The following is a 12507-nucleotide window of genomic DNA, read 5'->3' as shown; positions in this document are numbered from 1 at the left end:
GAGTATGGAGAGCTGTGCTCTTCTCTATTGTGATTAGATTCCTTGTGAATTCCATATTTTAGGAAAATTACAGTTTCAAGAGCATGTGGGCTCCTTGGGGGTGGGGCAGGGTATTCTAGAAACCCAATCTCAGGGTGAACCTGCTGCCCTAGGAGATCTAGAGCCTACATCTGATGTTAACCTGATGCTAAAGGCTTACCTTGCAGAGTACTTCCCTCTGCCCCGCAGCCCTTGAGACCCAGGTGCTGATCTTTGCAAGAAGGGCCAAAACTGACCCTAGAGGGTCAGCTGTGATTTCCCTCCTTCAGCCCTTTCCACTTACACAATGATGTTTTGCAGACCCACCGTTGCCAAGGAACAAAGAATGAGGGGAGAGAATGTCACCAGGGTCAGTGCGTTCATCCTGGTGGGCTTCCCCACAGCCCCTGGGCTGCAGTATGTGCTCTTCCTCCTCTTCCTGGTCATGTACCTCTTTGTCCTGGTGGAGAACCTGGCCATCATCCTCACCATCTGGAGCAGCAACTCCCTCCATCGGCCCATGTACTACTTTCTGGGCATCATGTCGACCTTGGAGATCTGGTATGTATCTGTCACCATCCCCAAGATGCTGGATGGATTCCTCCTTCAACAGAAATGCATTTCTTTCACAGGGTACATGACTCAGCTCTACTTCTTCAGCTCACTGGTGTGCACCGAGTGTGTGCTCCTGGCGTCCATGGCCTATGACCGCTACGTGGCCATCTGCCACCCCCTGCGCTATGCAGTCATCATGTCCACTGGCCTCTGTGTCCAGCTCGTGGGCTTTTCCTTTGCAAGTGGCTTCACCATCTCCATGATCAAGGTCTACTTTATCTCCAGTGCCACGTTCTGTGGCTCCAATATCCTGAACCACTTCTTCTGTGACATCTCCCCCATCCTCAAGCTGGCCTGCACAGACTTCTCTACTGCAGAGCTGGTGGATTTCATCTTGGCCTTCGTCATCCTGGTGTTCCCACTCGTGGCCACCGTGCTGTCCTATGCCCACATCGTGCTGGCCATCCTGCACATCCCCTCTGCCACTGGCCACTGGAGAGCCTTCTCCACCTGTGCCTCCCCCCTCACCGTGGTCACCGTCTTCTACACAGCCCTGATCTTCATGTACGTCCGGCCCCAGGCCATCGATTCCTGGAGCTCTAACAAACTTATTTCTGTTTTGTACACTGTCCTCACCCCTATCCTGAACCATTTGATCTACTGCCTGAGGAACAAGGAATTTAAGGAGGCCTGGAGAAAGGCTGTGGGCTTGGGTCAGACTCCACTGTAGTGTGCCAACCACATCATTCAGTTCTTCTAGAACACCAACTTCAAAGCAACAGCCTGTCTTCTGAGGCTACTGAACTGACAGTAATAAAAATTCCTTGCATTGTTGAAGTACTTCAAATTCTGAAAAGTATTTTCTTACTTCCTTTACAGGAATGGATATCATTGGTTTTCTAATACTCATCATCATTTTACATCTCAGCAAAATGGAAAACGGCCAAGTTTAATAAATTGTTTTCACCATTAAAATTACCCTACAGATTCCAGGAAATAGAAAAGCATAGCAGATTTTAAAATCCTAAATAAATGGCAATATTTTGTGGTACAGACATGTTGGAGGGAATTGAGTTCTGAGAATCCTCATTCAGGGATTGTACCCCGTAGACATCGCTGTGGTAAGCCCTCCAGCATGTTCTCTTCTAAGGTCCTGGGCTGGAGAAAGCTGCTCTGTTTTCATGTATAAATCACATCCTCACGCCCAGCAGCTGTGGAGGGAATGGAACGCTGTCTTGTTACTGTGTGGGGCGATCCTGGGTGACCTGTGGCACGTGTAGATGTCTCACCCAGCCCCATCGCCCAGGAGCCCTGCCTGAGGGTCCCAGGGACAGAGCTCATGTCCTGAGAATAAGGGTCGTGTGGGGGGTGGGCACACAGGACTGCCCCCCAGGAGCTGTCAGACCCTGCCCCAGGCCTCTGGGACCTGGATCTCAGGGTTGGGTCCCACACATGAATTTGGAACCTTGAAGAATTAAACGTCTTCCCAGGTGACTCTGATGTCCTCATGAGCTCACCACCCAGTAGCTCAGACAATCGGAACAATTTAACAGCCAAGCAGGCACCTGAATGCTCAGGTCACCACTCGGATATGTGGGGAAGCTGAAGGGGCCTGCTGGCTGTCCGACCCAGGGGCTCATCCCAAGAACAGACGGCTCCTACTTAACACACCCCAGAGCCTTCTGGCTGCCCGTGCCCCAGGACCTGCCCATCCACGCAGTCCATGCATGGGTCCCCAGGGTTTCTGCCCTTCCTGGAGGTCCCCAGATGAAAGCAGAACAGCCCCTTTATCATTTGGTACTCACTATTAGAAAACAGAAAAAAGTAATGAAATTCAAAACTGCACGAGGCTATGGCCGAGCCCTCAGTCCTCCTCCAGCAGTGGGTTCTGGCCTGTGATTGCACTCCCAGATGGTAGGGGAGGACACTGGCCCTCCACGTGAGCATTTTCTCACACATTCAGCCACCGTGGTCATTACTAATTGATTTACTTGCTGGCATGTGTAGTGGTGTGGAGGTAAAACACCCTCACTAGGTCAGCCCTGAGGTCAGTGCTTGGGGGACAAAGTTAAGGGACACCCCACCCTGCTGTCAGGGCCCCAATCCATGGGGAGGCAGCACCCAGCAGACAGTGGCAGAACTGGGGTGCAGGAGGTGCACTGTACAAGCGTGCCAGGGGATCGCATCTTGGGAACAAGAGTAGAGGGTGCTACTCCGGGTGACAGTGGTGCAGAGGGTCACAAGGGCCACCAGGCAGAGTGGGAGTCACAACTTAAACTGGAACAGGAGTGACGAGGTTAAAGGGAGGCCAGACGAGGCTGTTCCAGCTGCTCCAGCACCAGCAGATGCTCAAACACCAGAAGGAGCTTGGTGCTGGGAAGGGCTCAGAGATGCTGGAGCAGCTGGACCCTGAGGTTGAAGGATGAGGCTTTAGAGGCCGCCGAGGTCAGGAGCACAAGCACCCACGGGAGTCAGTGGGGAGGGGGTGGGGGAGGAGGTGAGACCAGGTTCTCACTTTAGACCCTTCAGCAGGTGGGTGAGACACAGGTGGGTGAGACACAGACACAGGTGATGCAGTCAGAGGCAGGGCAAGCGTGGAGGAGGCCGTCTGCATTGCCCGGGTGAGAAGCAAGGATCACACGTTCTAAGTGGTGTGTGGAGGTGTTGGGTGGAATGAACAAGGATTATTCAATTAAGATCTGGGTGTTCAAATTAGCATTTGGGGTTCAGTAAGGAAGAAAAGAAACAAGGGGAACTTCTGAATCCACAGTCACAGCACAAAATGGACAACAGGGCACTCAGAGAAAGAGGTGAGGGAGAGCCCGCTGGAAGGGAAGTGGATGGGATTACTTTGATTATGCTGATGTTGAGGTCTGAGCCAGGGGGCCTGACTTTACCATGAGCAGTGGGGTCAATCCCTATGTAGGGGGTAAGACTATGGTCCAGATCAAGAGGAAGTGTGCTGGGGTCAGGGGAGAAAGGGGATTTCAGTGGGAGTCAGAATTCAGATAGGTTTGGTGTCAGGAGTGTGGTGGACTGAACTGTGCCCACACTTTGGACATCTTCTTGGTCGTGGTCCATCTGGTGGGTGTGGAGCATTGTAAAGAAGATTTCAAGATGTAGCCTTACTTGAGGAGTGGCCACACCGACCAGGGTGGGCTAAGTCCAGATAACTCGAGTCCTTCCAGGCAGAGTGAAAGTCGGATGGAGAGAGAAGCCGGGAGAGGCCACCATGTGCATCACCACGTTCACAACAGCCGAGGACCAAGGGCCACAAGTCAGCCCAGAATGACACAGTCTTTGGGAATAAAGCTTTGCCTTGCTGACATCCTGATTTTTTACTTCTCCTAGCATCAGAACAATGAGCCAATATACTCCTATTATTTAAGCTAACACATCATATGGCGTTTGTTTTAGCAGCTGGAAAACAAAAACAAGGCGTTTGATTGACAGGATCTGGTCTGGCTGACATATCCAGCGAGTGCCAACCTTATGACTAGAGTCAGGGGTCAATGCTCTGCTCACCAAAGTGGAGCTGAGGGTCATGGGGGCACCTGGATGTCTTTATCCAGGCTCTCACCTGGCTTCAGGCTTCTCATGCCAGGGCAGCATCTTCCCTATAGTCTGCTCACCTTGGCTGGTTTGAACACACACCTGCTAATTAACTGTCACTTACTTCATCATTATTGGCTATGGATTTGTGGGGTCTCTGCTCTACCATGATCCCAGGTGACTGATGAACCTTCTGCACTCACATCAGCGGCATCAGCCCACCTCTGGATTGGCCTTGGGAGTTGAGATCTGGATTTGTCTAACCTTGGAAGGCGCTTTTTTGCCAAAAAACACATTATCCTTGGATTAGGACAGATCCTAGAGGCTCTGCAGCTCCCAACTCCTCTGGAGAAGCCAGGGCCCTGCCCAGTGGCCGGGCAGCCGGGTGTGCTCTGACTGTGCCCTTGGAGGAGACTCTTGACCCCGTCAGGGACCCCGTCTACCTTGAGCAGCTGTGTGCACAGGAGGATGTGTAAGTGCATCATCCATAGAATTCGGCTGTTACTTGAGGACCTCCACCTCAAAATGAAGGACATCTAAAGTCCTCCATAATCTGATCAAGGAAAAGCCCATTTCCCATCCCCTGTCCCTGTTCTGATGGAGGTTTGGGCCCCATTCCTGGTAAATGTCACTTGTTAATTCCGCCTCTTGCCCAGCCTCTGGGATGCTTCATGTCCCCCTGTGGTCACTCAGCACCTGCTCTGTCCAGCCGCAGCCCCAAGTCCTTCCCAGAGCCCACCTGCCCTTCTGTGGCTCCACCCACTCCAGGCCAGGAGGGACAGGGTCTTTTAGAGTTGTGGAGGGACAAGACCTCGGGCCCCAGTGGTGGGTGGACAATTTTGTGGGCACTTGCCCATCTGGGCCCCGATTCACCCCTTGTCCTGGGGGCAGACCTGTGCCCCTCCATTATTAGAGGCAGGGCTGAGGCCAGGTGAGGCTGTCTGGTGCCTGCCGGCCAGGAGACCCCCCAGGGCTCGAGAGTTGGGATGACCCCAGCTGGCCGGGACAGGGATTGGTTCATTCACCAGGAGTCACTTCTGTCTCCTCTCTCCACAACTTTCCCTGGTCCAAACCAACTGGCTCATGTATTCATTCATTCATTCATTCAATCACCTGCTATGAGCCAGACACTGAACTTGGCATTTGAGGTACAGAAAGGAGAAAATGGACAACTATCCCAGCCATGGCATGGTGGGTTACATCCACTAGGAGAGAGAGAAAACACACACGATGAATACATGAAATACTCAGACAGCAATTGAGGGATAACACTAAGGAGGAAAAGCACAGCAAGTGCAGGGTGCTGAAAAATGTCCCTAAATGACCTGTCACGCCTGCTCCCTGGGACCAGTCGATGAGACGTCTCTAGAAAAGGGGGTTTGCAGGAGTCACCTCAGGGTCATTAGCTGAGGTCATGCTGGAACACTGAGCGGGCTTCAACCCAGTGACAAGTGTCCTCCTCAGAGGCTCACCCGGGAGATCCCACAGGCAGCAGAGGAGGCCCCGGACCTCAGGGGCAGAGGACGGGGAGATGTGGCCACCTGCCCTGGGGTGCCTGGGCCACCAGTCCTGGAGGAAGGGGAGGGCCAGGGGGAGGCCCCATAAAACCCCAAGGGAGTGCGGCCCATGCACACATTGACTGTCGACTCTAGCTTGGAACTCTGAGAATAAATTTCTGCAGTTTTGAGCCTCGCAGTGTGGTAATTTGTTAGGGCGACCCCAGGACACTGAGACAGCAGGAGAGGTGACTATGAACATCATGGGCGGTGGTGGGTGGGGGTGAGAGGAGGGAGAAGGGACAGATGCAGACACCTGGTGACATCTGGGGGAAGAACCTGCCAAATAGAGGGTAAGTGAGTTGAAATGGAGGGATCCCAGCCTGCTCAAGGGACATTCAAGGGGGTGGAGAGAATGGGGAGGGACAGAGGACTGAGACCAGAAGGGAAACTGAGGCTGGCTCAGGGTGGGCCACGCAGACCAGGAGGGTCTCGGGACCACCAGGCTCTGAGCTGAGTTGGTGGAATCAAGGTTTGCCTGAGTTTAATCAGGGCTCCTCTGGTGGCTGTGGGCACAGCATGGCCTGGACCCCAACTTGGCCCAGCTCTGGCCTCATCACACACCCTCCTGCCCTCCTCCTGCTCACCCTGCTGCTGGGGTTCAGGCAACCTACAGACCTGTGGACTCGCTCCCAGCACAGACCCTGGCTTGACCCTTGCTGATGGCAGGCCGAGGGCTGGCCCAGGGTCAGGGTTACCTCCTGTCAAGGGCCACTTGCCTATAGGATGGAACACAATGGGGGCCACAGGGGACAGGCTCTGCAAAACCTCCCATGGCCCCCAAGGTGGACGGAGACCAGCCCAGCCCCAGAGCCTCAGGGGACCCAAGTCTGCTAATTGGCAGAGGGTGGCAGCCTCAGTGCTGGGCACAGTAATTGGACCCTGGAGTCCCCGTGCTCCAGGAGAAAAAGCCACCACTGTTCTCCCCCAGCTCCTGGTCGGCCCTTCTCATGAGCACGTTGATGCTGCATGTGGTCACTGTGGCTGGTCAGGGGAGCCACTGGACTTGGGGAGAAGCTGCCCCTCACTCTGGTCAGCAGCTGGGACAGCTCACAGGGAGGTTTCTGGACTCACCCAGGTAGGACCCTGCTCTCTCCATGCTGATCTGATACTCGTGTTCTGTGACTTAGAGCACATTGTACATCCGCGGTGAGATGGAGCTGTAGGAAGCTGGGAGACAACACCTCCACCAGGTGCCCCCATCCGCTATTCGGGCCCAGGTCTGGGGGATGACCTTCTGTAGCCCCTCAGTAGCTCCAGCACAAGGGCTCCTGGAGGCCCCATAAACAGTCCAGCATCTCTGGGCACAGTGTGGTGTCCTCATTTCTAACACCACGCACAGCCCCCTCCTGGAGCCTCGTTGGCCAGCAGAGCCGGGGACCTCAGCTCCAGCTCCCTGACCACAGGCCTGGACAGGGAACCTCTTCAGGACAGAGAGGGGAGAGAGCAAATGGCTGCAGGAGGAGGTGGGAACAGTCAGGCCCAATGCTACTGCAGGGCCCCCCACAGACTCCTGAAAACCTGTCCCTACTGGGAAACAGAAATCTCCACTTTCCTCTCTAGGGTTTTCCTAAAGACTCAACCCCGAGTTTGAATTGGCAGATGGGGCAGAGCTTTCCCTCCATAGTATTTAGCAGAACATAACTTTCAGTGAGCAGATTCTGGGCTCCTCCTCGAAGTCCTCTTGGATTTTCAGTCTATGTTCAGGGACAGGGAGGGGACCGAGTCAGCACTGGACCCCCTAATTCAGTGCGGGGACCTGGATGGATCCTGGAATTGTGGGGGCGGAGGGGGGGCTGGAGGAAATGGTGCATCCAATCCAGTCAGGAGCGTGCTGACAGAGGCACAGAATGCAGATCTCACTGTTCAGACAAATGCACCAGGGCTGTGTCCATGTCACCATTTGGGGCAGCAGGTGACAGGAACTCTAGTATCTGGGCTACTTCTCTGTGAGTCTGAAGTTATTCCAAGATAAAAGCCAATTTAAAAAGAAAACAGCTATTGTCTAAAGTTCAGCTGAAGAGAGCTTGCTCTAAATGCTCCTGAAATTGTAAATAAACAAAATTGTGTTTTTAATTTATCAATCTAGTATTGACTATCCATTCATGATCAGTTGCAACTCCCCAATTAATGAGCCTGAATCTGTATATGGGATGGGGTGTTGGGGCCTGGAGCCCCCTAGAAAGCTGACTGAATGTTCCCACTGCCATTATGTTTGTTGCCCTGTCTAGGATTCCCCAAGTCTCCCCAGCAGGAATATCAGCTCCTCGAGTAGAGGTTGTGTTGGTCTCCTCATCCCCTCTGACCCCCACACCTGAGTTGGGCTCATGAAATATTCCTCCGATGTAGAAAAATAGAGTGACAGGAGGAATGCAAGACAGAGAAGACATCAGTCAGGCCCAGGAGCATCCTCTGACCTGCTTCTGCAGCCACCGGGGAGAAGGGCGTCTCCTGCTCAGACTGAACCAGAGCCAGAACAGGACAAGATGCTCCAGAAATGCAGGAGATTCTGGGGGACCCCTTCTGCTTCTTGGCTGGCTCCTGGCTGTTGACGTTTGCTGGGTGTGTTGGTGATCATTCAGTAAACTGTTGTTGTGTCTAAACTGAATTCTTAGGGCTTGGATTATTTTAAATGTCCACAGGCAGCTGCTACCAAAACGAACTTTGCTGGGTGTATTAATTTTCTCAGGCTGCTTTAAGAATTTAACCCAATCCAGGTGGCTACAAAGACAGGAATGTGTTCTCTCCCAGCTCCTGGGGCCAGGATCTGAAATTGAGGTGCTGCAGCCACGCTCCCCTGGGGGCTCTGGAGAGCATCCTTCCTGCCTCTTCCAGCTCCTGGTGGCCCCTGGGGTCCCTGGGGTGGGGCAGCCTCACTCCCACTCTTCCCCTGCTGCCACATGGCCCTCCTCCTTCAGGGTCCGTCAGTCCACACGTCCCTCTGTCTTTCCATCCTGGGGACGCTGCCATGGGCTCAAGAGACACCCTCACCCACCAGGGTCTCACCGTGATGTTTATCCTGATTACATCTGCACATTAGCCCCTATTTCCAAATGAGGTCACATTCTGGGGTTCTGCGTGGGCACAAATTTGGGAGACCCTCTTTACCTCACCACCTGAATTCTCCTTTCGTGTTACACCCTCGGTCAGGGGATCCCTACAAGAGCAGAGTAGGTTGGGGGTTGATGGGACAGCTGGTGATGGTAATGCTCATCACGCTGAGCGCTCACGTGAGCTCACCCAGCTTCCTGCACTTCACAAGGTGCCCGTCTCATCCCGGGAGAGCCAGGGGCTGGGGGCTGTGACCTGGGTAAGCCTGTGGTCCTGGCTGCCCAGGGGCCCCTCTGTGTCTGAGAGCTTTGTGTGTGGAGCTCAGCCCAGATCAGCCCTGGAGTCAGAGCCTGGGAGCATCTTGCTCCTCTGTTCTCATCCCTTTATCCCAGACCTGACTCCAGGTCCCCAGGGGCAACCTCTTCCAAGCCAGGAGCCTCCAGGATGTGAAATGCCTTTAGCACATGTGCATACTGAGCATGGTTTATCTCCCTTAATAGTTCTCATTTTCCATTTATTTTTATTTTTCTTTGCCATCAATTTATTGCAAATACTTTTAAATGTCAACACTCAAGTCCTTCCTGCTACATTTCTGCATGGATTCTGGCTCTATTCTCTTCCCTGGACCCATGACCCCATTGCCCCAGCTGATTAAGCATCTTCCTCTCTGAGCCTGAGCCTTGCTTGCCAACCAGTGGGCAAAGCCAAGGTCCCAGGGTTTGCTGAACAGTTCCCTGCCATTCGCCCATCCCCAATTTTACTGAACCTCCACCGTGACCTTCCTCCACCAACGTCAAAGCTCCTCAACTTGCCCAGCTCCTGCGCAGACTTCACCTAGTTGAGCTGACCCTCTGGTTCAGTGTCCCCTCTCCTCCCGAGTCCATGTCTAATCCTCTACTGCAGTCATCACCCTCAAGGGCTGGCTCCTTATCTCCTGGGGGACCCTCCTTTGGAAGCTCTTACTGCAATTGCTGTCTGTGGCCTTCTTCAGCCTCACTTTCCCCCCATGCTCCAGGGTGGTTTCCTGCCGTGGCTGTGGTGCTCTCTGACCAGGAAAGGCAGTGATGTCTCCATGTGTGGGGTGGGGGTTGGGGTGGTGGGGCTGGAGCAGCAGGGCCAACAGGAACCAGAGTCTTGCATGACCGACATTCACTTGTGGCAGCTCCTCACGACCATTCCCACCCCTTCCTCCTGGAGGGTCCTGGGCCTGGTCCCAGTTTAGACCCTGTTTGATTTTCCATGGAGAGTTTCCCATGTTACAGCACAACACAGCATTAGGGGGTAAGTTAAATAAAACAAGCCTTCATCATCCTTGGTGGTGTTGTGGGGTGTGGAGGCAGCAGCTGGGAACCACATCATATGTGAGATTTTAAATAAGGCTGCAGCCCAAACAGTATAGCAAATGCACCTGTACAGGTTCTCAGCTGCCCTCTAGATGGGGCCCTGCAAACAGCCACCCCGAGGAGTCCTAGACATCTGCTCACAGCCATCACAACCTCCAATTCCTACATCCTGCCTGTATCTAAATGGAAGCCTGCAGGAGTTTTCACTCTAAAACTTGGCAAATAAATGTATTATTGCTCTTCCCTGTTGCTCTCAAGAGCCAATTGCATGTCCTTGGGAAGCAGGGTCAAAACCATCCTGAGAGTTAGCTGTGATATCCCTGATCCCAACATCTGTACCTGAACCTGTACCTGAACCTGAACCTGTACCTGTACCTTTACCTGTACCTGTACCTGTACCTGAACCTGAACCTATTTCTATTCCTAAACCTATACCTAAGCCTACACCTGTTCCTTTTCTTATATTATGCATATTTCTATGTGCAGGGTTGACGTATAGCCCTACCTGTACCTATTGTTATACCTAATCTATATATCCTTCTGTATATACATATTTCCTATATCTATATTGATATTGTTTCTTTCTTGAACCATTATTGTCCAGGTTTCCTTTACTTTATTTTTCATGGTTTGCTTTAGCTCTTTGAGCATATTTGAGACAATTGATTTAAAATCTGCTGGAAAGGCCAATGTCTGTGTTTCTTCAGAGAATCTTTCTCTCAGTTTCTCCTGTGAATGGGGCATACTTTCTTTGTTCTTTGCACAATTCATAATTTTTTGTTGAACACTGGACCTGCAGTTGTGATAATGTGCTATCTGGGAAGTTGACTCTTCCCCTCAGGGCTTGCATCTGCTGTTCGCCGTAGGCTGGGGCTGATTGGTTGTTCAGTAACTGCACTAGTTTTGCTCTGCCTTAAAAACACCACACACTGGGAGGCTCAGGACTAGGGGAGTGTATACTCGCACAGTTCTGGAAGCCAAAAGTCTAAAATCAAGGTGTGGGCTGGGCTGTTTCCCTCTGATGTTCCTGGGGCAGGGTCCCTCCTGCCTCAGCTTCTAGAAGTTCCCTTCCTGGGCATCCTTTGACTGTGACAGCAGAACCCCAATGTCTACACAGCCTCGGTGTGTCCCACCTCTCTCTCTCCTTATCACGGCACACTGGGTGGAGGTGGGAAAACCCTAAGCCATTAAAACCTCAACTTAACTTCATTACTTTACAGGACTGTGTTCCAAAGAGGTCCCGTTTGGAGGACTGCAGGTTAGGAGAGAACACGTCCTGTAGGACACAGATACTGCAGGTTAGGACTGGATCATGCCCTGGGGGACACAGATACTGTGGTTTAGGACAGAAACACATCCTGTGGGACACACATACTGTGGGTTAGAAGAAGAACATGACCTGGGGGACACAGGTACTATGGGTTTAGATGGAACATATCTTTTGGATGACATCATTCTATCCAGGACAGTAACTTTTCTATACAATTTATCTGAAGTCTGTACCTGTGCCATGTGTGTTTTCTCACATTTCTGTCCTTTAGCTTGTGATAAGCTAGTGTTGGACAGAGACATCCTTGAACACCAGGAGCTGAGAGAGAGTGAGGGGACCCCTCCCAGTCTTTGCAGCATGGCCCTATGCTGGGCTTTCTTCAAGCTCAGCAAGGCCATTTGCAACTCTGCCTTAGCCTTCACGTCCTGCTTGCACCCAGCCTAGAGGTCAGCCAGAGGGAAAAGCCCTGCATCCTAGCTCTTTTCTGAGCACATGTCCTCATCTGAACATCTGCTTGGCATTTTAAATATCCTAATATTTGCAGGGCAACTGTGAATATCTTAACTTCCCAAGAAACCCTCTACCCTGCATTTCCTCCAAGGTCACATTGCTCCATTGTGTGCCTCAGGAATAATCTGTTGCTCCAGGCAACCCGGGGTTTTTAGTTTGCCATATGATGTTTCCAAGGAATGCCACTGCTTTTTTCCTGGGTTCTAAATTAGGAAAAACATATATCAGCACCTTCTGTCAGTTCCAAAGGTAGGTCCCAGACAACTTAGACACACCAACACAATTCTTTACAAATGAGGTGTGTTCTCCTCCCTCCAGAACCGGGGACGAGGGTCTCACACTGGAAAGCAGACACCATCTTCCAGACCACTGTGGAACTCAGAGAGGGTTGGGCAAGTGTAAGTAAAGTCCTCATAAAGTTTTCTTACCATTTTGAGGCTGTCTTTATCTTGTCTCAATGTTAGCTTCTTTATTATAACCTTTGATGTTTTTCAGAATTCTGACAGAGATGATTCTTACGCCTTTTGCATGATTTTTCTGTAGAGGAACAGGACCTTGCAGCTTCCTGCTCCATGATTTTTGCTGCTGTCACTCAGACTTTTAATCTTGTGCAATGATGTTTTGCAGACCCACAACTCCCAAGGAACAAAGA

General features: G+C 52.0%; 1 protein-coding gene across 1 annotated transcript; it reads left to right on the top strand.

The window, feature by feature from the left end:
- Positions 1-364: 364 nt before the first annotated feature.
- Positions 365-1303, top strand: LOC119544695 (olfactory receptor 6B2-like). The gene has a single exon (XM_037850192.1). It carries the CDS (start codon positions 365-367, stop codon positions 1301-1303), a length of 939 nt encoding a protein of 312 aa, XP_037706120.1.
- The last annotated feature ends 11204 nt before the right edge of the window (positions 1304-12507 follow it).

The sequence above is a fragment of the Choloepus didactylus genome, chromosome 9 (assembly GCF_015220235.1).
Source record: "Choloepus didactylus isolate mChoDid1 chromosome 9, mChoDid1.pri, whole genome shotgun sequence".
NCBI classification, from domain to species: Eukaryota; Metazoa; Chordata; class Mammalia; order Pilosa; family Megalonychidae; genus Choloepus; species Choloepus didactylus.
This window is presented reverse-complemented; position numbering and strand designations above follow the sequence as displayed.

Excerpts from the sequence above, each read along its gene's own strand:
- LOC119544695 (XM_037850192.1), top strand. The coding sequence starts at position 365 with ATGAGGGGAGAGAATGTCACCAGGGTCAGTGCGTTCATCCTGGTGGGC.